We start from the raw sequence: 27,648 nt of genomic DNA, 5'->3' as shown, positions 1-27,648 counted from the left end.
TTTCTCATAAAGGTCTATTTTTACGGGAGCATTTTATAAGCTGGCTTTCTGTGGCTTCCTTTTTGTTTTTTGCATTGTTGTTTAAATAGCTTATTAACAATGACTCCACTCCTATTTAAACAATTCTAGTAACTTGATATATTAGTTTTAATAGACTAAAATTTGAGAAGAGTGATTAACAACCTGAAGAAGGGGGAAGGGAAGTCCTGCATTAAGAAGATTGGCAGTGCTTCAGCTAAAAGACTATGCTGTGACTGAGGTTATAGCCAAAAATAGAATTGGATTAACAGAAGAAAGGCAAGTAGCTAAAACTAAGGTCAGCGTAGAAACTGATGCTTTAGAATCATTTCATACACCAAAAGACAGAAAGAGATATTCAAGGAATTTCCTATCATATACAAATGGAAAAGGGAAAATCAGTTCACACTCAGCAGAACTGTGAAAGAAGACTCAAATAATAGAGCTCAAGAACTAAACTTTAACATATGAGAAAAAAATGCAATAACCTTTTCTGGTTGTTTATATAGATTTTAACATGCATACTATTAGTCATAAAGAAAATAAGCTGTAAAAGACAGTTGTAATAATGCCAACACTTACAAAATCAAAGGATCATTAAAAGTAAATTGTCTGAAATCTCATTCAGGTGGGGCAATATAGTGATCACTCAAGCTGCATAGCTTGTACTTTACTCACCTAAAAGTGGGCTTAAGTAGATACAAGTTCTACCTGATGCCAATTATTACAGCTCCATTTACACTAGTGAACTCCAGTCTCTTAGTCTGTGGGTAAGAGAAGCTAATGCACACATCTAAGAAGACTTTAAAAGAGGAGAAAGGAATTGGAAGGTTATAGCTGTAGAGGTTTTGGTAGAATAAGCTATAATGTTTAGGAGGCTTGTTCTTCCTTTCAGCTTTGGCTTTCAGTCAGGTAAGGTTTCTTTTAGGGTTTGAGGGGAGGGAAGGTTGTAGTTACTGAGATAATGTTTTTTGGTGTGGGTTTTTTTTTTTCATGTGTTCACCTTTAGTGCTGTGAGGTAGATACTGACTGTCCTTAATCTGTTGTGTTTTTTTTACTGTGGAAAAGCTGAAAGCCTGTTTTCCTGATAGGAATTCTTATAGCAAGTAAAGGCAAAAAGTCTGCTTTTATTGTAATGGTTTTGTTGTTTTATCTGTCATTAGAAACTGCTTGGTAACAGTATAGCTAAAACTTAAACCTGAACAGGAAATAACTGTAGATTTTTCTCAGAATAATTCCTTCGTGCAATTCTGTGTTCCTGTTGCTTTTGTCATATACACTTAATCTGTGTGACTTGAGCACTACAGTGGTGGTTCTCAACAGCTGCATGGCAGGAGTTATGTTAAAGATGAAAGGTGTACTTAATGTGAGAGACTCCTTCAAATTTATTTGGTTGCAAGAGGAGTTGTTATTTTAAGAATTAGCTCAATGTTATGTTAGTAACTGAATGGAAGGAATTTCTATTGAGTGCTTTTATTCACAGTAAAGTAGAACAGCTATGTAGAAATAATGTGGTAGTAATATTTCTGAAGACCTTTAAACATGGTATAGCAAACTAAAGCTTACCCACTGGGGACTTCTGCTCATAGATGAGCAAATATCTTCTGTTAATAGTAGTGGAGGGAGGAGAAAGAAGGCTTTTAGGCTTAAAAAAAAAAAAATAAAATCTGTGTATAGAATTTGCTCACAGTAGTTATTTGAGTGAACTTGTTGCTTGCTTTCATCTTTTATTAAAAGAAAAAAAAAAGAAGAAAAAGTGAAGCTTATACTGGGGGTGGGAATGACTGTTTCCCTTCCAAAAGGTGTCTCCTTCTCCTTCATGGAGGAATGAGAAACTTGAGCAATCTGCATCTAATCCTGGAAGCTCAGCATTGTCTGAAACTCTGTCCTGAAGAGCTTAGAGCCACTTCTGGACTCTTAAACCATTCCCTGCTTTGAATAGAAGGGGAGAGAACAGTGACTGAAGTCTAGCTGATAAGACTTTCTCAGGAATGAAACAGCTGTGCCTTGATGGATGCAGTGTCAGTGGAAATTGAGTCAGCTAGGTAGTGATGTTCACCTTGCAGTGGTGGTTGGTTGGTTTGGGCTTTTTTCCTTTCCTCCCCAGGGCTACTTTTTAAATGAAAAACTGCTCCAGTACTAGCATGTGAGTCATAAGTGTAATTTCCTCGAAATCCACAGCAGGCTGTGCACCCCTAGGTAATTAAATATTGAAAGGGTCTGTGATTCTTGTCTTTGCTCATTCTGGTAGGAGTTCCAATAAAACTCTGCCCCTTGCAAACAGGTACTGGAATGCCTCAAAAGTGACAGATGGATACAGTGCAAATATACTTAAGCCTCATCAATGATGGCATAGGTCAGGCTGAATCCTGATTGGATAGAAAACAAACACTTAATGTTTTGGCAACGACAAGCCTTGTGTGAACTGTATCAGGAGACATGTATGGTCATAGCCCCAGCTGCTCCAGTCAGCATAACTCTGCCTAAATCAAATTAATTGTCACCAATCTGCAGCAGTTCAGGGCCTCATCTATAGGCTTCCCAGAAAAATCTATAAAGCAAAAGAACAACAGATCTTTTGGAGGTCAAGCCACTGGTACTATCTTTCTTCCCTATTTTTAAAGAAAGCGATTACTTTTAAAACTTATCTAGTACAAATGCTGCAGACAAGATAGCTGTTCCAGGAAGAACAACTAGTGTAAGAAGGTTGGAATTTTTCTAGTAGAAATTCTTTATTGGGGTAAACTTCTCTAGCTATACTTACAGTATAGGACTTCAGTATAACAGTAGTGGGTGGGTAAATAATACTTAACACTGCAATATTAAAATAACTGGCAATTATAACTTTCATATAATGTGCTTCAAAGGAAAAAGGAAGGATCACATGAGGTTCTAGTTCAATAAGCTTTCTTATCATCTGCAATCTGATCTTCTGACTGAGGTTGTAGAGATGAGACTGGCTGATACTGCAAAACCTCTTGTCTGAAAGTAGTGGTCTCTTCCTGCAGGGGACAGGCAGAGGTGTGTGGTGGCAGCGTTTATCTTGTCCTTGGTTAAACATAGAACTGCTGTTGAATTTTCTTGTTTGGAAGCCTGTTTATACATCTGCTACACTAAAAATAAACTTGTCCTATGGTGGAGGTTTTTAAGTTCATAAGTCTGTCCTGAGATTTGTGCAGATGTATGTCTTCATTAAGCTGCCTTAAATATTATGAGCTGTGTTCTGGTTTCAGTTGTTCCTGGTGAAACAGATCACTTATAAACAACAGGAGAGGTTCTGCACTGAATTATTCAACTGGTGCTCAAGGCTGGGAGTACAGGAACTGCTCTTCTGGGTCCAAAAATAAGAAACCTGAAATGCAGACACCCACTCCTCCAGCCCTGCTGTAACTCTTGGGGAAGTGGTGGTTTCAGTCTAGCCCCCAAGTCCTCTGGAAACTGCCAGGTGATGCTGAGGGCTGTTAATACAGGAGCATCTATGCTGGTGTGAGAATTAAGGTGCCTTGAAGGGAAGGAAATATGTTAGTGCCAGAAAATGAATCACTGAGGAACATGTTACCTCTCTGCATGCCCTATCTGTGTTGTGATGGTGATGTAGGATAGCAAAGTCACTCTGCAATGTATCTGTTACTTTTAGAGCTCTGAAAATAGCCTGAGGCTTATTTCTTCTTCCTGCTGTTAATAGTCAACTGTGGTGTCCACTTGACACTGAGGGTGGCATTTCTTGTTTCTCTCACTGGATCAGAGTGATGGGTTTGCATAGGTGAAACTCATGGCTCTGGGATTTGGTGCGGTTCTCCACATGCATGTGGAGTGTCCCACCATGTTGGGATTGCTGAACAGTAATTGGTGGTAAGGCAGAGGGCTAAAATATTGTCTGATTAACAAGACAGTATTAATTTTATTCCTGCATGATGTCAAGCTTCAACATAGTAGGTATTACATTAGAAAAATTAGTATAAGAGGTATATAAGAACATGATGGTGTAATTTTATTAGTTATACCAGGCAGTTGCAAAGATCCTGTTTTCTGCAAGGCATTTTGCTGCTGCATGAGATAGCTGGGAGTATATTGTAATTAGTGAGAATGAATTGGTTGCCCATTTCCTCTCCTGAATGGTTCCATTAACAGTCTCACTAGCAGTTGTAGTAAACCTTTAATAAATACAGTAAGCCTCATAACCCACACAAGCCTGTGTGGCTTGGTATATGCTGTGTTCTGTACCACACAGTCGGGTCTTTGAGCAGATTTACTATTTCATTAACAACTTGGTATGACTTTTGTTCAAAATGTTGCCTCAGTGAGGAGAGTATAACTTCACAAGTAGCAGAGTAGTAAAGGTATAGTTGATTAATAATGTGGTCTTAGTTTAGCAATCAGTCCTTAGAACTTTTAGTATGATGCTGGGGTACTCTATTGGGTAGGATAACTGCCTTACAGAGGCATTTTGGTGCCTCATGTAAGCAGTGAAAGTCCTTGGCATTGCAGACAGGATCTGCTCCATGCCCATTCAAAGGCATAATTGTGTAGTCAAGATGAGTACTTGGGATGCATAAGCCTGTACAGATTAGTAAATCCTTTACCTAAGAGTCAGGTTGACGTAAAATTAGGCCTTTGCTTCAGCAGTAGCTGAGCCAAGTGAATGTGAGAAGGTTCTAGTTTTTTTACTGCAAGTAATCCATGTCTGTTGTCTTCCCACATGGGACATACAGTTCAAGTGGAGACAAGTGGTTTAAATAAACGCAGGAGGAAAGCTTGTGGCTGACTGCCTAATTGGCACCCCTCAGTCAGTCCTTGATGATCAAACAGTTCTTCCTGTTTATTTCTAGTTCAGTCTTGGTAGTCTTTCTTCATCCCCTTGTAAAAGAAAGGGTATATAGCTTTGAAATCCTGGGGGTCAAGGAAAGATTTATGAATATTGCTTGTCTACTTTGTAGTCTGATGTCTCTTTGAAAAGGCAGCTTCGGATGTCTTGTGTGGCATATTGGTATGCTCTGGGTGTGCCTGCATGATCAGAGAATCATAGAATAGTTAGGGTTGGAAAGGACCTTAAGATAGATCATCAAGTTTCAACCCCCTCTGCCATGGGCAGGGACACCCCGCTCTAAACCATATCACTCAAGGCCTCATCCAACCTGGCCTTGAACACTGCCAGGGATGGAGCATTCACAGCTTACCTGGACAACCCATTCCATAATAATAAGATAATTTTGGTTTTGTAATACTCTTAGCAGCAATTACAACTGCATCTTCAGATGGGGCACTTTGTGAGATGAAATCTAGATTGTTTGTCTGTGGAAAAGTAGATGCTGGCTCCGCAAGACCTTTTGAATGCTTTTCATACATTAAACATATTTAAATGTTTTCCTTAGGGTTGGTGTTCTGTTAATGTCCCTTAGAGCATGGACTGATGGGTTTTGTGATGTTACGTTGCTGTTTTGGGAAAATGCGGGGGTAAAAGATGAGAAGCCTGGGGGATTTTGTAGGGGTTAGTTAGCAGTTACCCTCAAGAGTGCCTATGGAACCCCACTGTCTTTCAAAGCTGGTTCTGCTTTGTGCAGGACCATTCCCTTACTACGCTCCAGCTCAGGTCCGTTTTTGAGATGTGGCTCTGTTCCAACTGTCAGTAGCACTAGTAAGGAAACAGGGTTCATTAAGGCAGGGCTTGCTTACTGCTGGCTGAGCCCTTTCCAGTGACAGCAGTTGCAGTGATGAGATGAAGACATGATGTTGGGCTTGTGCTTTTGCAGTAGCACCTATCACAAAATGCAGAGGGACCTATATTAGTTTGGTTGGCATTAGAGCTGCTATTTGCTGTGTTTTGTCCTTAACTGTTAAAATCTCCCCAAAATAGTTATTGCTTCTTCCCCCTGCTCCCGGAGGAATGGAGATGAGAATTGAAAGAATGTAACTCCCATGAGTTAAGAATAGAGCAGTCCAGTAACTAAGGTATAACACAAAATCACTCCTGCTACCACCAATAATAATAATGATAAGGGAAATAACAAGGGAAGAGAATACAACTGCTCACCACGTGCCAACTGATACCCAGACTGACTTGAGCAGTGATCTAACTCTTCTGGGTAACTGCCCCCAGTTTATATACTGGGCATGATGTCCTGTGGTATGGAATACCTCTTTAGTTAGTTTGGGTCAGGTGTCCTGTCTCTGCTTCCTCCTGGCTTCCTCTCCTCCCTGGCAGAGCATGAGGCTCACAAAGTCCTTGGTCAGAGTAAACATTACTGAGCAGAAACTAAAACCATTGGTGTCACCAGAGCTGTTCCCAGGCTGAAAGTCAAAAACACAGAGCTGCCCCAGCTACTAAGAAGGAGAAAAATGACTGATACTGCTGAACCCAGGACACCATGTCTGATCAGGCCAAGGTATTCATCCTGGTGTCATGTAATAGCTTAGATGCTCTGAGGAAACAGTGCTTTTTCTAATGTGTGTTCTCCTGCTGAGCTCTTTCACAGTGCCTGTGTAGATATGGGAACAAACACAAGTTTCTGAACAAAGTGTTGTTTTCCCTGCGCTATTAAAATTTAATCTAGCAGTGGGTTTGTCTTTGTAATCTGATTGCTGTTGGCTGATGTAGGTTTAGCAACTCTGCTGATTGATCCTGTTGCTTTTAGCTGCAAGACCCTTGCCTCGTGCTGTTGAGGGTAGGAGCAATTCTGTCCTTGTAACTCCTGGCTGCTGCATAGCACTGCCTAGTGAGCAAATGACCGGTCTAAGCAGGCTTGGACAAATCCAGTGTATTATTTGGAGCGTAGCTCATGAAGTCATTCATCAAGTCTGAACACTGTGCTTTTAGTATTGCTAGTGATGTATCTTAGATGCGTCTTTCATTTTCCCCTTCTGCTGCCCCTTGGTCGGTACTGAAGTTAGAGTGTACCTGTTAATGCCCCACATGGTTGGAGCCAGGTGTGCTGCGTAAATAATCGATAGGCCTTACATGTTTCAAACAAGTCTATCTAGAAAGGGTGATAAAAACTGAAGTTGAATGATGGTAGAAGATACACAGTAATGTCTTTTCACCCAATGCAAGTCTGCATTTTGTTAGAAAGCTTTGCCCAAGACATAGTCAGACAGGTTATCTGCAGAGCTTGCTATCCCTGCCTTACAGCCTGCTTGCTGGCTAATGCTTCCTTTGATTCTTGAAACAAGTGGTTTTGGAATGTGATGAGGATTGCTCATAAGGGAGCTCCTATAGCTCTACTAATCATTAGAACTTCATTCATGAGAAGAGTCTCAGGGCTGCATTAAACCTGTCTTGGGACCCTGTAGGAAAAAGGATGTTTGGTCTATGCTTACAATTGTACCACAGCTTCTTTGAATACGTAACTTCTGAGGCTGGCCAAAAGACTCTAAGTTAGGCCATAGGTCTTTGTTAGGCAAGATTGGTAAGATCCGTTACCAATCAAAAAAAATCCCAAAGTTTCCTTTCGGATTAGTGTATGTGCAGCCTTTAGTTTTGAAAGGCTGTTTTTTGTACAGTGTGTCAGCTGGTAACTGAGTTCTCTTCTGGCCTTCTAGGAGGCAGCAGTCCTGGGCATAGGCCAAACTGCTACTTCCATAGGGAATGAAGAATGTGTTTCTTTGCTTTATCCTATAACTGTAAGAAAATTTTGTTAAATGTTTTTCCACTCTTCACAGTAATCCAGTGTTCTTGCCTCCAGAAATAAAAAAAATAGCTAAATAAACTCTGTAGCATTGTTAATGTTGGGTTAATAAAAGTGCAAATGCATGCAAGAAGCTCTAGTGGCTTTAGGCTACTTAAACTAGAATTCTTTTAGCACGGTGAGTACTTGACTTTGGTGTTTACTCAAGAGGATATTAAGAATAAAAGGATGGAAGAAAATGCCTGTTCTTTTTATTGATAGTATTACATTGTTTGCAAGTACTTCATCTTCTTTATCTACATCAATATTTTAACTTTCTAAAGTAGAAAGCCTTTTTAATGTGGAAACAACTGCATTGATTGACACTGAGACAAAAGCATTGATAACTGGATTGCAAGGATTATCTATTAATAGTCATTCCTTAGCTTATGTTTTCATGGTTCAAGTTAGTAAAATACAAAGTATCAAGTTTTTGTAATGGTATCTATAAATTGAATGTATATTTATAAAGGTATATATGAATTGAAAATGGTTCACTGTAGTTATTCAGTATTGTCTGAAGATAATAGGAGTCTATAGGAGCTAATCCCTTATGTTAAGGCTGGATCTCTGTATTGCTTATGTTAAGTGGAGGGAGATCCAGTTGGGATGAAGGTGAGTGAGGAGCTGGCTGTCCTTCTAGTGAAATCTAAGACCTGATTTGTTCCCTTCTACAGCTCCTAGTCACCCCAGAGTGTTTGTAGAACATTAGAATCATAGAATAGTTAGGGTTGGAAAGAACCCCAAGATCATCAAGTTCCAACCCCCCTGCCATGGGCAGGGACACCTCACACTAAACTGTATCACCCAAGGCTTCGTCCAACCTGGCCTTGAACACTGCCAGGGATGGAGCATTCACAACCTCCCTGGGCAACCTATTCCAGTGCCTCACCACCCTAACAGGAAAGAATTTCCTCCTTATATCCAATCTAAACTTCCCCTGTTTAAGTTTGAACCCATTACCCCTTGTCCTATCACTACAGTCCCTAATGAAGAGTCACTCCCCAGCATCCCTATAGGCCCCCTTCAGATACTGGAAGGCTGCTATGAGGTCTCCACGCAGCCTTCTCTTCTCCAGGCTGAACAGCCCCAACTTTCTCAGCCTGTCTTCATATGGGAGATGCTCCAGTTCCCCGATCATCCTCATGGCCCTCCTCTGGACTTGTTCTAACAGTTCCATGTCCTTTTTATGTGGAGGACACCAGAACTGCACATGATACTCCACGTGAGGTCTCATGAGAGCAAAGCAGAGGGGCAGGATCACCTCCTTCACCCCGCTGGTCACACGCCTTTGATGCAGCCCAGGATACAGTTGGCTTTCTGGGCTGCAAGCGCACACTGAAGCCAGCTCATGTTCATTTTCTCATCAACCAGCACCCCAAAGTCCTTCTCCACAGGGCTGCTCTGAATCTCTTCTCTGCCCAGCCTGTAGCTGTGCCTGGGATTGCTCTGACCCAGGTGTAGGACCTTGCACTTGGCATGGTTAAACTTCATGAGGTTGGCATCAGCCCACCTCACAAGCGTGTCAAGGTCCCTCTGGATGGCATTCCTTCCCTCCAGCGTATCAACCGAACCACACAGCTTGGTGTCATCGGCAAACTTGCTGAGGGCGCACTCAATCCCGCTGTCCATGTCAGCGACGAAGATGTTGAACAAGACTGGTCCCAACACTGATCCCGGAGGGACACCCCTCGTTACTGGTCTCCAGCCAGACACTGAGCCATTGACCACAACTCTTTGTGTGCAGCCATCCAGCCAGTTCTTTATCCCCCGAGTGGTCCATCCATCAAATTGATGTTTCTCCAATTTAGAGACAAGGATGTCATGCAGGACAGAGTCAAACGCTTTACACAAGTCCAGGTAGATGACATCAACTGCTCTACCCCTGTCCATCAGTTCTGTAGCCCCATCATAAAAGGCCACCAAATTGGTCAGGCAGGATTTCCCCTTAGTGCAGCCATGTTGGCTGTCACCAAGAACCTTGCTGTTTTTCATGTGCCTTAGCATGCCTTCCAGGAGGATCTGCTCCATGATTTTGCCAGGCACAGAGGTGAGACTGACTGGTCTGTGATTCCCCGGGTCATCCATTTCCCCCTTCTTGAAAATGGGGGTTATATTTCCCTTTTTCCAGTCATCGGAAACTTCACCTGACTGCCATGATTTTTCAAATATGATGGACAGTGGCTTAGTAACTTTTGCAGAGGGTCTATGTTGTCCCTAGTCTGTCTTTTATTCACTACGTACCTATAGAATCCCTTCCAGTTATCCTGAACATCCCTAGCTGTGTTTAATTCTAACTGGGCCTTAGCTTTCCTAACCTGGTCCCTAGCTTCCTGGACAACATCCTTGTACTCTTCCCAGGCCACCTGTCCTTGCTTCCACTTTCTATAAAACTCTTTTTTCATTTGAATTTTCCTCAGCAGCTCCTTATCCATCCAAGGAGGTCTCCTGGCCCTCCTGCTGCACTTCCTTCTAGTTGGGATGCAACACTCCTGAGCTTGTAGCATGTGATCCTTGAATATCAACCAAGAGTCTTGGGCCCCCCTGCCCTCTAGGGCTATATCCCATGGAACCTTACTAAGCAGGTTCCTGAAGAGGCCAAAGTCTGCTCTCTTGAAGTCCTGGGCAGTGAGCTTGCTGCACACTCTTCTCACTGTCCTGAGGATCTCAAATTCGATCATCTCATGATCGCTGCATCCAAGGCTGCCCTGGAGTGTCGGATTTCCAATGAGCCCTTCCCTGTTCGCGAGCATGAGGTCAAGCATGGCACCTCTCCTTGTTGTTTCCTTTGTTACTTGCAGAAGGAAGTTGTCTTCCACACAATCAAGGAACCTCCTGAATTGCTTGTGCTGGGCCGTACCGTCATTCCAACAGATGTCAGGGTGGTTGAAGTCGTGCATGAGAACGAGGGCCTGTGAGCGTGAGGCTGTTCCTATTTGTCTATAGAGTGCTTCATCCAGGCTCCTCTTGCTCAGGCAGTCTGTAACAGATCCCCACAGTAATGTCTCCCATAGCTGTTTTCTCTTTAATCCTGACCCACAAACTCTCTGTCAACTGCTCACATGTCCCCAGTATTTGAAGAACTGTGTTTCTGGTAGTCCTGGATGTCTTTGTGTAAGTCAGTCATAGATGACTTCCACTGAGCTGTATTTCTAGAATACATAGGAGGGGTGGTCTAGCTGTAGAAAAGCAGGTTTGGAGGTGCAGCTAGCTCCTGTGTTTTGTCATGTCATTTATGTTGGTAGCACTTCAGATGTGGATGTGTTTATAGTGAGAATAGACGTGATGCTGCATCTCTGACATTTCTATACTGTATGACTGCTCTGGAGTACTTGGATAACAGAAGTTCATTCTTCGGTAACTGTTAATGTTTGTCTCTTGAGTTTTTCCAGCCACCAGTATACAAACATGGTGATTTTTTCCCCTTTCATCTTTTCCATAAAGATGAAATTGATGGTTTGTGCTTTAATTTTGACTGTGACTGCTTGATGAATAATTCTGGGAAAGAAAGCACTCTGTAAATGTCAGAGGCACTTGCTGTAGGTAACTCTGATATAACCTAGGAAGAAATACAGCTTTATGGGAAGCCTGTTCTCTCTTCCTTTGCATGCCAAGTGTCTTAGAAAATGCATTTTTAAGATGGTATCTGTGCTTCAGTATGTGTAGATGGGATAGTGTTTAAAACTGTACCATAAGAAGTTTTGAAGGAAATGTGCTTGCAGAGCGTTAAGCAAGCAGCACAAATTTGGTGCTAGGTGGACAATAAGATTCTTGTTGTCTTCAGAGTTTTCTTTATTTTGTAGTGTACTTTTGTTTAACTGGTAGAACAGTTGTGGAAAATCATACTTCAGCAAGATGCTTTTTCAGGCAAATTGTGGGGGCTTCAGGCCACAGTGCTGTCTTTATGGGACCTTGATCAGATTGATGCCCTAAATCAAATTCTTGATGATTAATATTTTGGTACCTTGCTGAGTTTCTAACAGGTGTCAACAACTTGGAGAATGAAGTTCTTGAAACTAGAAAACTTCTCCCATCTGTAGTATTCTTAGTTTGAAACTTGCTGGCTGGTAGGACAAAAGTGACATATAAAGAGGGAGGCTTAACTGTGACTAAAAGTTAGCTGGTTTTGCCCAGCAAAGAGAACAGTATCTGGCTTGCATTGTGCCTGTTTAGTTTAAAACCCTTTATTTTCTCAAGTTGTGATACTGTGTTTTGTGACAATCTTGAATACAAAACTAGTTTGCAGGCATCATTCTCCTACAGAATGAAGCTGCAAAGTTTGCAGGGGAGCAGAAAAGATGACTTCTGGTCAGGTCTGCTGTAAGACAGATCTGAAAGAAAGATTACTAGCAAGTGGGACCAAGTACCTTCATGCTAGTTGAGGGATGCCTCACAAAACGGGAGGAAGCTCAACCTGGGTGTCTTTTAAGGCTTCCGCTTTGCGTTGGAAAAAATGCTTGCAATTGTATTTCTACCTGCCACCTTTTGGAGAGGAAAAAAATGCAGTATTTGAAGTAATCTTTGCAGAGAATGGGGATATAGGAAGGCTGCCTTTAGAAGTTTAGTGCATTGTGATGAATCTCACATTTAGTGGTTTTAATATATTTAAATGAAAATAATAGTCCCCTGTAGATCTTATGGCAATATAGCCTTTGCACAATTATGGAATGAATTGTTGCTTATACATTTTCCCATTAAAATTCCGTAAACGTGAATGGGGTGATTCATCACTAGAGACCTTAACCGTACTCAAATAATATTATAGCACAGAATAGGCTGGAAATTGATTTTTTTTTTTTTCTTGTTTGTATTGCATGTGTTTGCATGCGTGGGCCTGCTGTTTCCTGACTGAAGCATGCTATCAGCAGTTTGGAGATGATCTGATAAACACTAACTGAAAATTCACCTACTAGGTTATCGGGGGTTACATCATGATTTCCCTAGCTGCTGAGCTGCTCTGAGAATGAACTCATTTTCCAGTCTATGGTAGAGAACATGAATCTTTGATTATACAAGCTAGGGAAATATATTTAAAAGAGATCCTACAGTTACTGCTTCATTATTAACAAATGCCTGTTGGACAAGTTGGCTTACTAACCCTGCAGGCAGTTCTGTGCACATCTGTCAATGTTTGCCATCATGAAAACATAATGCACGCATTGAGCACCAGCTCTATTTCATGACTTTTGAACAAGTGTTCTATGTAATCTTGAAGGGATAAATCTTGCAGGGAGGGTGAAGGCCAGGTTTCTGTACTTGAGCAACATCCAGCTAAGAACAAAGGAACAGAAATCGGTTATGCCTGAACTTCTGGCTGGAAGGTACTTTCAAGTGTAAGTGGCTGTAGCAGTTACTACCCTGCTTTTACCTGCATTTGAAAAGTTGATTTCATGATTGGGAAAAATAAGCTGGAACTGGTGGATTTCGATACATCAGTAAAATTATCTTAAATCACTTGAATATACTGTGTGACAAACTAATGGTACAAGAGCTGTTTCCAATGTTCAATCACTGTTCTCTGAAAAGCAGCCTCAGGGAGAAGGGATTAAGTCTCTTAATTAGATGCTACCCCCAGCAATCTGATATGTTAGGAATCAACATGGTAAAGCTATTTAACCTTTCAGAATGAAATAGCAAGTAAGGGTAGGATGATGAGGTATAATGGGTGGAAAATTTGTCAGTTCATCCCAGCAAAGCTCCCATGAGCTTCACTGATACCGAAACCATCTTGAAATTATTTAAATGCAAGTTTTCTGACTCGGTGTTTAAGCATTTGTCATATTTCTGTTGTAAAGTGCTAAGAATCCGATTCGTTATTTAACAACACAACTTATGTTTAAATATGTCACAATGGTTGGTGTTGGAAGAGATGTCTGTAGATCATCTAGTCTAACTCACCTGATAAAGTAGGTATACCTAGAGCAGGTTGCACAGGATCACATCCAGGTGGGTTTTCAGTATCTCTAGAGAAAGAGATTCCACAACCTTTCTCAGTGCTCTTTTCATTGTCAAAATCTTTCCTCATTCTGATGGAACTTCCCATGTTTCGGTTTCCCTGTTGCCCCTTATCCTGTGGCTGGGCATCACTGAAAAGAGTCTGGATCCACCCTCCCTTAAGATACTTGTATGCATTGATAAGATCCCGTCTGTCATCTCTTCTCCAGGGAAGTGTATACAAGAGTTGATTTATTTTCAAGTCTATTATGCTACAGTAAGATTGGCCTTGAAATGAGTTGTACTTTGAGTGTTATCACTAAACTTGACGCAAAAACATCTACTGCATCAGGGCTGAACTTTTTAAAAATTAAAGTGACTTTCAAGCACTTCCAGTGTTCATGATACTTCTGATCAGCCTTATGTTGAGGCTCCAGCTCACTTAAAGGCAGCATGTGGGGCAATGAACCTGCAGTGCAGAACAATCAAGCTGTGATTGCAGGCAATCCTGAATATGACATGTTTACTATAAAGGGCAAGGGGTGAGAAGGTAACTTTTTAAAAGAACAGAATCAAGCCTCAAACCCAAGACTTTAAACATCATAATGCCTGAAAAAAGGTTTTGTAATGCTTTCATATGTGACTCACTTTTGTCAGTGCCTGGAGCTGCTGGCACTGAGTTGCTGATACTCAGTATTATGCGTGGAAGGATTTCTAATAATAAAAAGCAGTACTGATACAAGGCAGCACACACTGATGTAAATATACCAACAGTACTGGCCTAAAATGCCTCCTACTGGTTCTTGAGTATACTGTGATCATAGCTGATGTGAGAAGAACTCGGAGGAGTCTGCACAGACATTGAAGGATAGAAGGAGCATTAAGGACAGAGAAGCTTGGACAGAATTTGAGCTGGACCACTTTGCTTAATGAGAAGTACTGCTCAATTTAGGTGCAGGGACATGGTTTTATATTATACTCCTATTACATGTGTCTATTCCAACAATTTTGGAATAGTCACAAATCCTGTAGGTTAATGCCAAGTATATGTTGAGAAATGCTCATGTTTTATTGATGTTTTTCTAAATGTGTAGCAAGTTCATACTTGGCTTCAGGACAACAAAATAAAACTAGTCAATATAGGAAATGTCATGGTAGCATGGTTATGTCAGTCTCTGTATCCTCTCTGCTGAATATCCTTGTCATGTATATTGCATCTATCAAAGAAAAAAGCAATGTGTAAAAACTTGAGGTTATAGTATTAATGCAGTGTGTTAACGTGAGCCTTCTTGCTTTGAAAAACAATAGCAGTACAAAATTGAGAGGGATATGATCCTACTATAATCCGATCTTTTGAGTAAGTGTTCTTTATAGGAGACTTTTGACCCAAATCCACAGCTTGGGCTTACTCATACAAAGATGGCCTTGTTTGGTGTGTCTGGTACTAAGTTTGGAAAGATCTGAGGGAGGTTTTGTTAGGGAGCATGCGATACAAATCTTCCCACTAAGTTCTGTGGCTGACTTGTGTTGTGCTTTCATGTACAATGGTGTTAGGCAGATGTCACCAAGAGCATACATTTTAGCAATGTCTGAGACTTTAAAATGAGGTGGGTTCAGAGGTGACTGTAGTGAGGTTGTAGAGTGCAAATGGGAGCCCAGGACAGAGAGCAGCCACCACCCTGCCTGGCCACTCTGGTGCTATTGGCATACTCACTTCTAGATGTGGTAACGGTTGGTTTGCAATTTGCTGTCAGATCTCACTGGTTTGGAGAATGTGCGATTATCTTGGCTCAAGATAAGTTGTTCAGATGCCCCAAAATGAGGAACTGCTAATCTAGGCTGGCCTGGTCAGCTGGTGTGCTCTTGTAATTTTTAGTAAGAAAATTGGAGTACAGCTATGTAGAGAGGACAGACAGATACAATACTGTCTGCTCATGGATTTGTCTGTGTAGGGAATAGATAATGTTCTCAAACAATGTTCTCGGATATTTTCCTCATGCATTATGCAATGTGCTTCCCTAATGAAAGCTGGATAAGAGCAGCTAAAATTTTGAGTTGCCTTCCTCTCTTGAGGAAAAAGCACTTACTTGTAGCTAGCAGTGTCTTCCATGGTTTCCTGTCACTGTCTTGCTCATAAATATTTGATACCCTTTGTGTGATTATCTCTCACCACCTTTAGTTGTGCTAGTTGCCAGGTAGTGTTTTGACTCTTTGTTCAAGCTTCCTGATGATGGCAAAAGATGGGCTTGATGCACTGCTCCCATTTGTAGCCTTGCTTTGCACAGATACAAACAGAACTAAACTCTGAAGTTCATGGTGTGATGTTAGTGTGCTGGTAGCTTCAGAAAGACTGAACTGACCAAGTTGCTGTTGGTGGTTAGGAGCCAGTGGTGGTTCTTGCCTTCTTTCTGTGCTGATGTGGTCTGGCTTTCTCAAAGCACACACCCATCCTGGCATAGCTGATGCATTGCTTTTGGCCACAGGGAAATGTTCTGTGGATCTGATACTTCATTGGGATGGTAACCTCAGATATAGTCCAAAAACCCCAAATCCTTGTCTCCTCCTATGCCTGTTTCTGAAGGCTTTAAGCACACTGATGATGTTTTCTTTTCTATCCCCCATCCAAAAAGCAAGTGAATAATCTGGAGAGGTACCAGGGAGGAAGAACCCTGAGAAGCTGGGTTAAGGGGATATATCTAAATCTGACTCATACTAATGGGGTTGTTACAGGTGAAAAGGGAAATGAAAACTACTCTTTCCTTTCTTAAAGGAAAGAGATCTTTTTATTAGCTGAAATGATAGATAAGTTATTTTTAATCTTTGTGTTTGAGATCAAAATACTTTGCCATTAAACCTGCTGAAGGGAATCTTTGTCCCTGCAAAGATGCATAGCTCTCATGGCCCATACCACCACAGATGGCATCTCCAGGAGGAACAGAACTTGAGTTCTACTGCATCTTTCTAGGATTTCACTTGAGAAATTGTTCTTTGAAAGCTGGTATGTGGGTGTCAAAGTCCAGGAACTGGACAAGTCATTGTTTCAAGTGCTGAAATAGAGGATGAGGCTGAATTCCCCTCCTTTGGTTTGAGTGTATTAAAATGTTCCAGTGACAGCCATAACTGTCTTTTTGTGTATGGGTGTGCACAGGCACCTACTGCACACTTTCCTCCTATGAATCCAATGCAGAGCAGTTTGAAAGTGCAAACCTATATTTCACAGATTCCATGGGGATCACTTTACTCAGCTTTGAGACCTGCTAATGCTGTAGAGATCTTTGAAGGACATCTTCATGCAGCCAGTGCAAGGAGGAATGAACATCATGCCTCTCTACCGTCGCTGGAAGAGGTGCTTCTCTCTAGGTAACTGTAAAATGAGTGGCTGATTTTGTTGTGCATTATACTGAACTATGGGTGGATGGAATGAAGAACAGCTTTGGGAATGCTTTGGAGCAAAAGGTCAGTATGTATGCAATAAATCTTTCTAATCTAATGCTGGCTAGAAGCCAGCGTTACAGCCCTCTGGGCTTTTGGTAAAATACAGATAGTTTTACATCATGAGCATATAAGTGGGAAAACATTAATTTTTCTTGTGTAAATTGTTCTCTTCGAAGTCAAGATCAACTGTGCTTGCAGTTGATATGCTTAAAGCTGTTGGTAAATTGTTATAGGAACAGATGCATTACAAAAATGAAGGAAAACCCACTTGTGTGCCAGAATGTTAATAGAATTATTATGTGCCAAAGGTAATTTCAGCTTCAACCAATATTAATACAGGAAAACAAGCCTCAAAGGTGGGAGGAGGGAAGGCTGTAACTGATCTCTTCTAAGGCTTAGCTGTGACTGTCAGTTTGGCTAAGAAGATTTCTGATGACTGGTTTTGAAATACTCTGTTAATCACCTAACAGGTCCACTGTGCTTGATACTTATGTACATGGCCCACAAATGGGATTACTAGTCATGGTTGTCCAAGGTGTATCTGACAAAAGTGCTAGAATTTAAGGATCTTACTTGAGCAGTGGGATTATTCAGGGGAGAGATGTATTTTTTTTCTTCTTTGAAGCATACGAATCCAGTTTAGCTGTGACTTCTGGCATCTCGTGTTCGCTTTTTTTAAACTGCTTTAACAACCAAATCTTTGATAAATTCCGAGAACTGCAAATACTGAATCTGGGGAGAGATGAAAATTGCCATTCTGCATTGTCCAATACAATAGTTTGTGTTTAACTAAGGGGTTTTTTGTTTGTTTTTTTTTTTTTTAATATGATGATTTCTTGAGCTGGAAATTCAAAAGGAACTTAGTGAAGTTGTCCTTATCTCAGAGGCTGAAAGTGCATGCAGAATGGGCACAGTACATGTTTTCATGTGTTTGCACAGTGGAATCTGCATTTGCACTGTTGCTTTGTATATAAAATGCTTCCAAGTGATGTTAAATAAGCAGTTCTAAATCCAGTGTTCTTCAAACTGTGTCAAATGCTGAAGATTTGTATAGAACTTCCCAGTGTGTGCAATTGTACTTTGAGCTCGACTGGCAGTTGGTAGGCCATGCTAATCCAGGAGGTTAAGAAGTGAAGAGCAGTGACACATTGACATGACAAGTAGGTGAGTCTCAGAAGTCTCAAAACTGTGTAAGCCCAAACAGGGAACACTAGTGTTTGGTATATCAGGTACTTACAGAACCAGTGATTCCATTACCTCCTTCACAGCTGCCTCACTGCTGCTTTTTAAGGAGCTCATTAAAGTTGTGTGGTATTAGTTGGAAGAAACTGGTGACTAATCTTATAGGATATTTTGGTGCAGTTGTAGTATTGATGAAAACATGGAACTCGTAGGTAGCTTTCAAAGTTGAATCTGAGTTTGAGGAACGTCAGTTGTTTGAACCAGCTCTTAGAAAACCTATTGCACATCAAGTGTTTGAATTTTGACTTGAGGGGTTTCAGGTACAGCTCAAGAGGTTCCTTCGGCTTGCTGGAGCTGCAGTGCTTCTTGCCTATTTAAAATTCTGGTGTTGAACAGTAGCTGCTGGAGCTGAGTATTCAACTTTGTCAGGCTATTAGGTCTAATTTATCTGCTGCCTGAAATGTATTTTTTCAGGCCCCAGATGTATCATTGATTCTCATAAATCAGACAGAGTGTTGTATACCAGGAAAAAAAACCTCCTTGAAGTTGAGGTTATGGTGACAAGCTGCTAGCAAATAAACAAGTGAGTGTGGAGAACAACTAAGGAAAGAGTGGAAGAGGAGCGAAGCTTCTAGAAATGCCACTTTTGTCCAATGCAGTATGGGAAATTAAAAACAAGAACAAAACACTTGTTCTAACTATTATCAGTTACTTGTGCCCCTAATGCTTTTGCAAAGTTAGTCTTGAAGCTGGGGCAGGGGAAGAAGGGGCTGACTTCTGTTTACGTACTAGTGATACAAGTTCAGCCTTGGAATTTAGCTGACAGTTGTGGCTATGAAGCATGAGGCAGAATAAGAATAGATTGTATTTGTCTCATGCAGTCTTATTAGCTCTGCAGTATCAGCAGAAGCTAATAATGAGTGAGCAGGTACAAAATGACTTGGGAGATGAATAAGAGCTATTTTAGGCAAAGTGCCATTCCTCTTGTGGTCTCACAAAAACTTCTTTTGAGGATTGTTAGATGGAATGAAACATGAGGCCTTTATCTTGCTGTTCAAAGCAGCAAAAAGTACACCAAAGAGACCTTAACTTGAGCCACAGGCAACCTTAGGCACCTTTGCTCTCACATACCCAAGTATTCTGTCAACTCATTTTTGCTTTGAGTATGCATCTGCTATTCATTCACAGGGAAGCAAATTTTATTGGGGGGACCTACTTCTTATCACTTCCCTCTGAGTACTGTCTCTGGAAATACACAGTATTTGTGCATGTTCATGCATCTGAATCTTTTTCTTTATATACAGGTTTTGCTAATCTGTATACTCCTGCAGTAGCATAACCCTGGATGCTGCTTTTTTAGTTCTATGAAGTGTATCTAGTGTTCTGCTAAGGATCTGTTTTGTTCATTGGTGACAGCATTTAGCTGCTTCATCCAAATGAATTTGGGCATCTGCCTCAAAATCTAGGCTCCAGCTGTCTCTGTTTGAAGCATTCAATTCCATTCACAATTTGATAAAGGCTGTTCTTCATAACAGGCTGTGTTATGTGCCTTGAACTTGCTGGAGTTAAGACCTTTCTAGTTTGTAATGTAAGATTATTCAGAGATCTTTTTCAGTGTCACCAAATGTAGCTTAAATTGGTGATAAACAAAGAAGTGACTTCACAAGGCATATGCTATTCTTGTTCAGGCTTACATTAACAAGTCCAGGCAAATGGAGTTCTTGTTCTCATTTCTGTGATCTCCACGGTTCTTTTTGTGTCAGCTAGTGCTACAAGAAGTCTTGCACAAATGTGTGTGGTTCTAGTCACCTACTGTGGGAGCTGCTGGTGTTGTTTATCTATTAACTACTGATCTACCTATACTGTGGGTACCTCTGCAGCAATACGGCAGCTACATCTCCTTGGCAAATCAGTCCTCCTTGGATTGACCTGTGTATCAGGGTAGTTTGGGTTGGAAGGGACCTTCAAAGGTCTGGTCCATGTCCCCTGCAATGAGCAGGGAATATCCAAGCTTTTCTTCTTGCTCAGCTGAGCTCCCATTTTATAGCAGCACTTTTTGCTCTGATTCCTGAAGTACGCTGGTAGGTGTTAGTACTGTATGATTTTTAACATGCATGCTCCTGGGAACTAAATTAATGCATCTCTAACATTGACACGTGTGAGCTGCATGTAGCTCTCCAGTCTTCAAAGTAAGCAATCCCAAACTAGTGGCCACATGGCAGCTTCTGTTGCAAAACAGTTCACGCCTTGCTCTTACAGGCAGCTACTCTTAAGTTTTAAGCAACTTCTGAAGTGTATCACATTGGGTAACTTTTCTACCCAACAATACCCTTCTTCATCTTGTTAATTTTGAAAATCCACACATATTGCATAGCTACAAAGAGAAAAGGAGTGAAGTTAGACCTGTGTCTGTTTAATTTCCTTTGCAGTGTCTGGGTTAGCTTGATTGATGACAACTTCCTGCTTGCAGCTTGGAATTCAGAAAATAATCTTCCTTTGCTCAGTCTTCTCTTGTCAGGCTTCTGAAGCTTTATTTATTTACTCTTAATACCCTTTTGGGGGCTACTGTCTTCATCTGAGTCTCCATTTCTTGGTCTGTATCTAGCACAGGAAAAAAAATGCCTATCTTTAAATCTTTCTGCTGTGTGTAAAATTGCCTTTCTTCTTTGCTGTACGTCTGTAAAACATCTGATACAAAGGTATGGATGGTTGTTTTTTTTTTTTTTTTTCTGTGTTGACTTGAACACAGGGGTTAGCTGAGAGCTGTGATTCCCAATGTCCCAAATCTGACTTGAGTTTTCTATGGAACAGCCCTACTACAAGTTGCTTGACCTGAACACAAGGGTTTTTTTTCCACTATAGCTTTAGCTGTTGACAGACATAAATTCAGGTTAACTTTTAGAATGTGATCTTGTGGGAGAACTTTAATCTGATATTTTGCTCACTGAGTATTCTGTTACGCTGGAACATGTAACTGCTTAAAGGTAAAAATAACAAAACCAAATCACAGGCTTTGGGAGAATAACCTACCAGTTATATTGTCAGAACCGAGTTCACTTCCAACTCTTCTGGTTTATATTTTCTTTAGCCTGTAAGAAAAACAGTGCTTTGCCTGAGACTGCATATAATGCTGCTTGTGTGTTTTCCTGCACAAGCTGGTAACTGGAGGGACTTAATCTGAGTAACGTCCCAATTACTGAAATGCTGATGCAGATAGCTAATGGTACTGCTTTGTTGTCTGCTTCATTAGTGTTGCATGGTGGCAAGTATTTCATCCTATTGGTATAAAAAGGCCTGTTGCAAAGTTTCTAATGCCTGGAATGATGGTGATGAGATGGAGGGATAGCTCTTGCTTCCAAAATCACAGACATTTCCTGCAACCTGTGAAGGCTTTGTACATGTGTCCTCTCAGGTATTGTGTATGTTGTAGCTAGCAGCTATCTTCTGTCACTAGAGTTTTGTCATGGCCTCCTTCTTATCCCAGACTGAAGCATTGAATGTTAATATTCCAGTCTAAAAAGGCTTTAACTGCTTATGCTTCTCCCTCACCTTGGCAGAACAGACACCATTCTTTTTCTGGATAATTGTCCTTCGTTCTGAGTAGACATTCCTTGAGGAGAAGCTTGGTGCTAGGGAAGTCGTAAGCTAAAATATACAGTACTGTCTGCTCCTCTTTCCTACTCACCATTTGCATTTTTGTGGAATATTATATCTTTTACTATCCCATGTAAAATACTGGGTTTTAGTGAATGTCTTCTACAGAGGTTCTGTTTGACCTCAAACTTCAGGGAGCTCCCTTGGGAAAGCTGAGGAAAGGTATTCTCTTCCTCTCAACTTTATAGCTGCTATTAAAATTGACAAGATTGATCATGGAAACATTATCAAACTTAATTGAATACCAGACTCCTTAACTGTACCTGATGAAAGATGTTCCTGAAAGACACGTTAGTAACATCCATGGTGCTGTTTACAGAACTTGAAAACAGCTTGAAATAAAACAGATCTTAAAAACCCACCTACTAAATATATATTAACAATATTTTTTTTATGTTTGCTTCTCCTTTAGCAAATGAAAAAGCCATTTTATTTCTAGTAACTTCAAGCAGAGCAGCTCTTGCAATTCTTGAGAGACATGAGAGATGTTTTGCAACTGTGGTATTAACTTTAAGGTGGTCGTTATTATGAACCCTGGTACTTGCATGCAGTTGATCAAAGGACATCTCACTTTGCAGGAGATATACCTATTAAGAAGGAAGCATGTTTAAAAATATTCCTGATAATAGAAGAGCTAGAAAATTAAAGCTCTCTTGTGAATTCTTCCAGAACTTTCTCGGACTTAGTGAGAACATTTGGTTGCAGTCTTACACTGTTGAACACTGCAGAAGTTTTCCAGATGCTAAAAAAAAATATAGACATTTCTTGTTGTTCATAAAGTTGTTGTTTTTTTTTTTTTCTTTTTTTCACATGAACTGTTTATAATTCAAGGTTAAGGTGTCCCAGTCCTGGTGGGAGCGAAGGTTTCCTGAGAGACATGGTAGTTAAGTTCATGCCCTGCATTTCCTATGAGAGCATGCTGTGCTCTTCTTGTTTGATCTCTTACCCTTATGCAATTTTATTTTCACTTTAAATATATTTCTGTTGAACAGTTGAAGCAGATAATGAAATAATGCAAGAAAGAATGTATTCTAGGTAAAACCAACTCAGCCAATCTTCAAAGTCACTGTTTGTATATGAATTTGTTGACAGTTATCAGCTGCAGAACTTCTCTTGTTTGGTACCGTCTTTGGTACTCTGTGAGGGAGATCTGTGAAAGAGATGTTATCCCAGGAAAGCGATGGTGAGTTGCTGAATCTGGGGTGGCTTGTTAGGAGCAAACTTTGTATTTCAGTGCAGGCAAAAGTCCAAACTTGTCTGCCACTCTTTTAATATGCATCTCAGTAAACTGAACATCTCAAAAGTTATCTCTGAAGCTAAACCTATAAGAGAACTTGTGGTCTTTAAATGACGAAAGTTTGGAGGCTTTTAGTCAGGCTTTTTTGTCCTTTTCACTCTGAAGAAAACCTTTTCAAATGTTTTTAACTGAAAACTGCCACTTAATACAGTTGTGGGGGACATAAGGAATGGCTACTTAACCTTCGACTTGTGGCTGACTAAGCTTAAAATCAGAGTAGTTGAGGTTAGAAAGGACCTTTAGTGACTGTAATCCAACTTTGCTCAAATGGGGTTAGCTTCAGCTCAGCATCCATCCTTCTACTAGATCTTGGTCCTGTAAACAGTGTGCAGAATTGGCAGGATGATTCTTGGCTATGGAGCTTAGTATTGCTTTAGGTTCTAAACATGACATGGTGAAGCCTGTCTGAACTTCTCCCTTACAAACCCACTGTTTCTCAGAGCTTGTGGTTCTGCTGTCTTGGTGAGGTGCTTAATTGCTCTATTATCACTTGTTCTTAAAAATGGAACACATGTTTAGAGCAATCAAGCACCTCACCGAGACAGGAGTAGTAACTAGCTGGCTAATCTACTTAGAAGTGGTATAATTTCAGGAAGAGTTCTCTTGTGACTTCTGACAGCTGGCAAACATCCCAAGTGACTCATCTTTAAAAACACTACAAAATTGACAACACTTTATTTACTCTATCATAGAGAAGCTATGATTATTACTGAGCAGACATTAAGGAGACACATATGCATGGAAAATGTCATCTTTGCAGGCCCAGTGAAGTAAGATTATTAAATTATAGCTCATTGCTTTCAAGTGCTAACAAATGCCATGTGAATTTGTCAGGGTATCAAGTCTGGTTCCTCTTAACGATGAGAGAAAGCTATAAAATATCTTGATATTTTAGTCAAATTTTAATCCCAGCTTTTTTTAGAAAATAAACTTGTTAAATAGTGTGAAGTAAGAGCCCTGAAGAAATGAATGGGCTTTATAAAAGGGAGTTTTAACTGGGGTCTGACTTGTGGAACTTGTAAAGCACAGTGGATATAACAGTTTTAGATGCCTGCATTAAGTGTCTTGTGCCTCAGAGTTGAAGCCAGATGTATGGGGCACTGTTGAAATTCCCTAGTATTCTAATTTCCATAAAAATAGGTTGTAATCATAGTGTTTAAATATGTTGCTTTACTAACTCTTTCATAATTCCACAGAATACCTGTTTGTAGACTGGCTTGCAAGTATCCCCTGAGGCTTTTCCATGTCCAGCTCTTGTTTACTTTCTGTTTTCTGGTCTACTCAGACTGAGACTTTCAAGACTTCTTTCCTGAAGATGAGTGGGGAATAATCACGTAATGACATGTTTGGATTCTGTTCCTGGGAACTTTTGGCCAGTACAGAAATTCTGCTTTCCCTGAAGTACAAGTTACCAAGATGAGAGCAGAGTAGGTGGTGTCACTGGTGATAGATTTTTATGATTTCTAGGGATGGAAGACTAGGAAGACCAAACAGCAGAGCTCAGGAGATACGAGCTGAGCCAAATGATACCTTCAGCAAGTGAACAGAGCTGCCCTACTAGCACACCAAAAGCACAGTGGGTTATTTTTGTACAGCTGGCTTTCTTTTATCAAAATGTGTTGACTTCTACATCACACTTAAAATTTACTTGCATTGATCTGTATACAGTCTACCCAGGGAAGTGGGTGAGTCACCATCCCTGGAGGTATTTAAAAAGATGCGTAGATGTGGTGTTTGGGGACATGGTTTAGTGGTGGACTTGGAAGTACTGGATTAACAGTTGGACTTGATCATCTTAAAGGACTTCTCCAACATAAATGATTCTTTGATAGAGACTTAAGACCAATATAGCTAGAAGATCCAAAATCTGATGTAGCTAAACATAGTAAATGGACAGGCAATGAGGTATAATGCTCTACCACTAATATGCTCCTTGAAATATGAATAGTTTTCTCTGAAGTAAGTTGCATAGCAGTGTTGCAAGTCCTTGAGCATATACCAGAGAAGATGCAGGTCTTACAGGAGAGAAACTTTCCCAGAGTGAGAAATGGGTGTGCCTTTAAGTGAAGTCAAGGAATCTGATTCCTTCGCATACAGGGTAGTAAGCACTACTGAGTAAGAGCTGTTACGACTTGGGTTTTAAGTTCTGCCGCTGATGGAGGAAGCCAGATCTGTGTTGTATTTATCCATAGCCTTCCTGGACAAGGAGCAGAGGTGAAGCTGCTTTCACATGGCTGAAATGATGGTCTACATGTGGTCAGGCTTTGGTCTCCTTGAAAGAGATACCTTCTGAAGATGGTGTAGCCTCTGGGACTGCCGCCCACCATGAGCAGATCAGAAGCTCAGGACTCCTTAACCTTTCTAAGTGCAGGGAAGAAGAGCATCTTACAGTCAGCAGCACAGGTCACTGTCTGCAGGCTTTTGGGTGTGATCTGCTTAGTAACAGGGGAGGGAGGTGGAAGACTTTCCTGCTGGGCAGGATTAAGGGATAATCTTCCAAAATGATCCTTATTCCACTAAAAGTTGGAAACAGCTGACTTGAGCCACTTGCAAAAATGAAATCCTTCTTGGCAGAGCTGTTTCTACACACTCAGAAGTCTGCTTTGAAAATATTAAAATAAATACTAAATAAACAAAAATATAAATAAATAAAAAATATAATAAAGATATAATACTATATTATACATAGATAATGTATAAAATATAAATATAATATAAATATTAGTATATAATAAATTAAAGACATAAAATACTAAAATCTAAAGAATAAGGCCAGTGCCTTGTCTTTTGAGGCATCCATCTTGGAGAGAGCAGCCAAGAGCATAGGGCATTAAGTAAACCTAAATACCTCTGAACTTTATCAGCTCTCTTGACTCAGTTAATCCTTAAAGCTGTGGGACAGCTCCATGACACTTGGTGGTGAAAAGAACTAGTTAGCAGGAGTGTTTCAAGCGTCAGAGTCATGAAAGGTGAATCAAATAAGGTCTTCGAAAAACCCAACAATTTTTATAGCATGTTTGTTCTAGAATAATTGCATTTCTGTCTGGAGCTTGACTAGGAAACCAGATCAAAGCTGCTTCCTTGCACTTAATGCTCTTAAGAGTACTATTGCTTGATCTTCTTTGCAGTTGCACAACATGAAATCAATGAGAAAGAACAGTAAGTATCAGTAGTGCTCTTACCTCTGATTTTTCTGAAGGGGAAAATAGGTACTCAGCAAGGTTGAGCGGTCCTCTGCATTGTGGCAAGCTTTTTCAGTCTGAGAACCTAACATAGTATTATAATGGCATAGTCTTGCATAATGTATAGTCTTGCCTATTTCATTCCTTAAGTTTACATCCTTTTCCCCAAAGCAAATGCTATCAGGTTGGCATTTCTGCTGTCTGAGTCAGTGTCAACTGACATGTGGAAACTCACGAACAAGTTTAGCTTAATGTCTCCAAAGGATGAATTCACAACGTGCAGCACTTGCCTTGGGCAAAAGAGGGTGCTGTTGAAAGCGTGTTAGTTTGTTAATTGTATTAGTTTTATTGGCCAGCTACCAGCATTGCAAGAGTTGGTTTTGCTGGACTACATTATAAATTGAATGGGTAATGTTGCCCTCCAGTGGCTAGAGGATACAGAGGATACAGAGAGTGTTTGCACCAGCAATGAAGAATCAGTCACTGGGAAAGTCTGAGATGCAAGAGTAGAATATTAGCTCAGACTTATGGTGTATTTAAAAAAAGACAAGTACTGGTAACGTGTGAGAACTCAAGTGTTCAGTATATTAAGTCTGTATTAGGACTGAAGCTTTTCCCTCGAGCTGTAGTGAAGAAGGCCATAATTTCACGGGGCTCTCTTCTGTTCACTGAACCCTTTTTAGTTGCTGTTTCATCAGATGAGCTTGTAGCACTATGGTCTTTCCTTTGTACAGAAATGGGAAGCAACTGCTGCATTTGCCTTGACAGTAGCTGCTTCTCACTGTTACCTCTTGAATGGACTTTTCAAATAACCCTCACATAACACCTTTATTAGATCTTGGTAAAGAAGTTGTCTCATCCGCCTGTGCTAGCTTGTGAATTCCTGGCTTGTTTCATCAACTGATACTCTTAGTTTACATTGAGCTGTAAATATGTATTTCCACAGTTCAGAATGGCAGGGGAGAGCAGTAAATCTGACTCCCAACAACTCTGGTAATATTTGAGGCTGGACAGCGACAATGGCTATCTCCTTTCCTTACACTTCGGCTTCCTTTTAACACAAATGCTTCATAGAGCTCGATTCACGCCAGTTGGAGGGGCAAATTACTTGCAGATTTCAGCTTTGAAGCTGTAAACCAAAACGCTTTTTGCTCTTTTAAGCCTGAACCGGAGCCTTGTCTTTGAACACAATGTGTCTGGCCGGTGCCAGCCGTGGCCACGCCGCCGGGGCGCTGGCCGTGCCCGGGGGGCCTGACGCGGGCGCTCCGTGCCGATCGGCAGCGCC

The 27,648-nt window shown here is 40.7% G+C and overlaps 1 protein-coding gene across 2 annotated transcripts in view; it reads left to right on the top strand.

Moving 5' to 3' along the window:
* Positions 1–27,648, top strand: part of ATP8A2 (ATPase phospholipid transporting 8A2) — a 335,578-nt gene that overhangs the window by 14,580 nt on the left and 293,350 nt on the right. Inside the window, exon 1 of one of the 2 annotated variants that reach the window (XM_061374621.1) lies at positions 16,861–16,973. The exons of the other annotated variant lie outside the window; for it this stretch is intronic. Within the exon in view, the coding sequence (XP_061230605.1) occupies positions 16,904–16,973 (70 nt within the window). The 5' untranslated portion in view covers positions 16,861–16,903. Of the gene's footprint in view, positions 1–16,860; positions 16,974–27,648 lie in introns of those variants that run through there. 2 annotated transcript variants of the gene reach the window in all.

The sequence above is a fragment of the Neopsephotus bourkii genome, unplaced genomic scaffold (genome assembly GCF_033783945.1).
Source record: "Neopsephotus bourkii isolate Nb327-2 ecotype Australia unplaced genomic scaffold, CSIRO-AGI_Nbou_v1 NB_1638, whole genome shotgun sequence".
In the NCBI taxonomy this organism is placed as follows: domain Eukaryota; kingdom Metazoa; phylum Chordata; class Aves; order Psittaciformes; family Psittacidae; genus Neopsephotus; species Neopsephotus bourkii.
Note: the sequence above shows the minus strand (reverse complement) of the source record. Positions and strands in the feature narration are given on the sequence as shown.